The sequence below is a fragment of the Morone saxatilis genome, unplaced genomic scaffold, assembly GCF_004916995.1.
Source record: "Morone saxatilis isolate NCDOM2014 unplaced genomic scaffold, NCSU_SB_2.0 Contig7, whole genome shotgun sequence".
NCBI lineage: Eukaryota > Metazoa > Chordata > Actinopteri > Moronidae > Morone > Morone saxatilis.
The window spans coordinates 2,811,254-2,815,376 of NW_023340246.1; the positions used below are offsets into that span (position 1 = coordinate 2,811,254).

A 4,123-nucleotide genomic window follows, 5' to 3' on the forward strand; every position below is an offset into this window, starting at 1 on the left:
AGTCTTGTTACTATGACACATTTTTAATGTCTACTAAGGAAAACAAATCTGTAGTGTTTAATAACTTATTCAACATACTTTTAATGGTGGCAGTTTTCCAAAATGTAAACAAATATAGGCTAAAAAAAAAAAGGAGATGAAGTTGTAGCCTGCAGCATAACTCACTGAATCCACAGCAACATTTTATTTCTTCAACCTCAAAGCATTATGGGAACTGTAGTTCTGAAATTTAGGCTAGATAAAAAATCAGTGGATCACCACAGTAGCCTAGTGGTGTTCATCCTCTGGGGATTGTATTTACAAAATTTCTAATAATAGATATTTCACAGTGGATCAAAGTGTTGGACCAGGGTTCCCACACATCCTGGAAAACATGGACGTTTAGTGACAAGTTTTCCAGTCATGGAAACGCCTGGAAATATATTAAAATGACCAAATATCCTGGAAATAATCTATGTTGTAATTGTATTTTAGCCCGTCACTCAGATCGCCTACATATATTGTTTGAACTGTTGGTAGGAACGCTATGACCTGCAACCCTGAATGCCATTGTTTCTTTGAAATTGAATTTTCCATGCTTGTTATTTCAGATTCATTTGTCCATTCAGGCTGTATTAATTAAGTTGTTTTTTTTTGTACAGTCAAATATGATTAACAAAATCAGACAAAGAGCTAATCAGCTCATGTTGTTAAGAGGATTACACACAGCCTGATGCCAGTCATCTACCATTTAAAATCACATACAGTATTTTATACTGTATGCATACGGCTGCTGACTCATATCTACACTGTGTGGAGTTAATACATATTGTTACTGAGAAACACAGATGGTTTTTTTTTTACGTGATGTCTCCTGTAAATAAATATACACACACTATCCAACAATACAGCTATATTAACACTTTTTACTTAAATCCCGGCAATACTGGCATATTAAATGAGACATTTATCAGTTGCTGGATGTCTCATTTTAGGTTTTAATTACTCTCTGTCTTTTATGTGTAATGTGTATCCATGCTGTAAAGGAATTAATTCACAATACTCTAAGGGGTTTTGCATAAAAGCCTCCAAATGGCGTGCATTTAATTACCCATCTCATTATTCCATGTCGTTTTTGGCTGCAACACAGGATTATTTCCAAGGGAATGTACTTGATTAATCTGCATACATGTCTTCGTGTTTGAGAACAGAGGAGAACAGTTTAGGCTTATGTACAATTTTATTTTCCCATGCATTTCTGTCATGTAAAGAAATATTGTTGTATTGGAAAGCCTCGTTGTAAATTTTGTCTTTATGTATGGGCCACCACACTGAAGGAATTTACACTTCCTCCCTTCTTACAATTTTCCAAATGAAAATTCTTTCAGGAGAACACTCATCTGTTCATGTTCTTGTCAGTCTGGGTTGTTATTTCATCAATATTACATGAGCACAAATTTCATGAAAACTCGCTGTACTTACAAACAGAACTTGCATTAGATTAAAAACGTTGTCAGATCTTATGATGCATACCATGTCTGATTTTCAAATGACCCCAGTCCGAATTCTTCACACATTTCTGTTGTGTCTTCCAGCTGTTACGAGAACTCAAACACCCAAATGTGATCGCCCTGCAGAAAGTGTTCCTGTCCCACAGTGACAGAAAGGTTTGGCTCCTCTTCGACTACGCCGAACACGACCTTTGGGTGAGTCTTTTTGATCCACCGCTACATGTAACAGTACATGTGTGTACATGATGTCCTGTGTGACAGAAAACCTTTATCTCCTTCACTAACTTGCACAGAAAGGTCTTGGAAATGCTATTCTCTTCTACAAATGGCCCCATTTGTCATCCTGATGGTGATGATTTTGCACCCTGATATACTGTAAACCAATAAGGTTGCACAATGAAATTACAAATCACATAAATCCCTGCATTATAGCTTTACCTAATATTCCAGACACCACCAAGTTGTGGAGAAGTTGTTTTCTTGTAAACCATGTAGCTACACTGTCAGAACTGGCGAGACATGCTCCACTCCACAAGCACAACTGAGGTGAAACCTTTCTCTGCCTCGCAGCACATCATCAAGTTCCACCGCGCCTCTAAGGCCAACAAGAAGCCCATGCAGCTGCCCCGAGGGATGGTGAAGTCTCTCCTGTATCAGATTCTGGATGGGATCCATTACCTCCATGCCAACTGGGTGCTCCACAGGGATCTGGTGAGCAGCTATATTAGCTTCACTGCTCCAGTTTCCCTTTGCAGACACACACCAGCTCCAGCACACACACACACACTTCATCTGGGAGCCGTTTCCAAAAGCAACACCGTGTACGTCACAGAAACACTGTTACCCAGGAGGGGCAGCAGTTTCCTTGTAGCCGGCACAACTGGATATAAATGGAGACTTGGGAATAAAAATAACTAATAATACAACAACCAGGCCACAAAAGGGAAAAAAATTGGGTTCAGATCAATTTTTTTTTGTTTTTGTGAGTTTTATAAGGTAGAATTGTCTAGATTAGTGTAGGGGCCTTTTATATAAAGTCTGGGTCTCAATAGTTAATTTAACATGTAATGTGTGTATTACGTACAAATAAAGAGCTCCCTTCAGTAACCTTTAATCTGTAACATAGAGCTGCTGTAAGTCGAGGAAAATTAATTGCCAACTATATTGATAATCGATTGTCGATAAATTGTCATTTTTCAAGCAGAAATGTGAAACATTTGCTTCTTCCAGCTTCTTAAATGTGAGCTTTTCTTTGTCATTTCAAATTCATAATGATGAAGAAGTCACTTTGGGCTCTGGGAAATTGTGATGAGCATTTTTCACATTTTAAAGACTGAGATTAATCGATAATGAAAATAATTGTCTGTTGCAGCGATATTGTGACACTACAGACTCTACAACAATGTTTGCTTATATCCATGACTGTTAGCTTTACCACTGCTTTCACAAGTTAGGTCACAAGTTAGCTAGGTTGCTAATTTAGTGCAAAGATGTTCATATCTTCTTTGCCTAATTTTATTTTTTGTATGTTTACGTTCTTGCACTCAGGAGTGTACTAAAGATTTTCACTGCCATGGTAATATTAGCTTGTTGTCTATAAATCTGTTGGTCAATAAAGCATAAAAAATGATAGAATAGAATTGAGCGCAAAGCAGCTCAGCTTTTTTCTAGCATAAGCTGCTACTTATGCTAACGTTAGCTTCTTTTAGTTTGGATGCAAATCAGGTGTTTATATGAAAAAAGTGATGGTAAGCCAAAGAAATAAATAATTAGCCCACAAACAGAATTATTTTTTCCATCAGAAACTTCTCTTGATATCTCACAATCTGACACTAGCTGTAAACCTAACCTAACCTAAGAAAGGCATTGTTCTGTTAAGATACATGTGGTCTGTCTCTGCCACACTGATCCATTCCAACAAGCAGAGTTGTGTTATATCTGTGGAGGTGTTGTTATGTCTCGGTATGCTGTGTTATTATGAGTGTGATTGTCTGGAGCAGTTTGGTTGTGACGCCTGAGGAGCAGAACGTCCTGCACTCTGAATGTTGTCTGACTCTCGTCCACCCTTTAACCTGGCTGCAACACGCTGCTGGTTCCTGTGAGATCCTCTCCACCTCTGTTTTCCCACAGTGCTTTGGTTAGAGGGAGATCTCGCTCTCTGTAGCTGGGAGTCAGACTGGAGCCAGAACACAGGGCTTCTCATTGTGTGTCTTAAAATCTCTGTTAAGATGGCAGAATGACAGGAATTAAATCAAAATGGTTGCATGTTCACAGGAAAAATGTGTCCATTTTGCAACTTTAGCACAGTCTTGGGTGGCTAAGCTAGTCAAAGGGTTAGCTTACTGATAATTAACTCTTATCTTGTCAGTAATGTCAATAATAACATTTTGTCATGTTGTTTCTAATGTCTTTTTTATACTTTGAATGTTGTGGCAAAGGCATCATGTAAGTTGAAAAAATGTAGAAATGTAGCATTTGGTTGTTCTGCTCCTCCATTTACTGTCAATATCATCCAACTGCAGCCACAAATGGGCATTCTCGTGCTGGTGGGGGTTCCCGTTTTCGCTGACTGGAACGCCCCCTTCTTCTTCGCCTTTCTTGCTGAACTGTAACTGTCAACATCCGGTTTAATA

General features: G+C 38.5%; 1 protein-coding gene across 1 annotated transcript in view; it reads left to right on the plus strand.

Moving 5' to 3' along the window:
* cdk19 (cyclin-dependent kinase 19) overlaps positions 1–4,123 on the plus strand; it is a 53,521-nt gene that overhangs the window by 24,186 nt on the left and 25,212 nt on the right. Inside the window, exons 3-4 of the mRNA XM_035678481.1 lie at positions 1,575–1,685; positions 2,061–2,201. Coding sequence (XP_035534374.1) covers positions 1,575–1,685; positions 2,061–2,201 — 252 coding nt within the window. The remainder of the gene's footprint in view (positions 1–1,574; positions 1,686–2,060; positions 2,202–4,123) is intronic.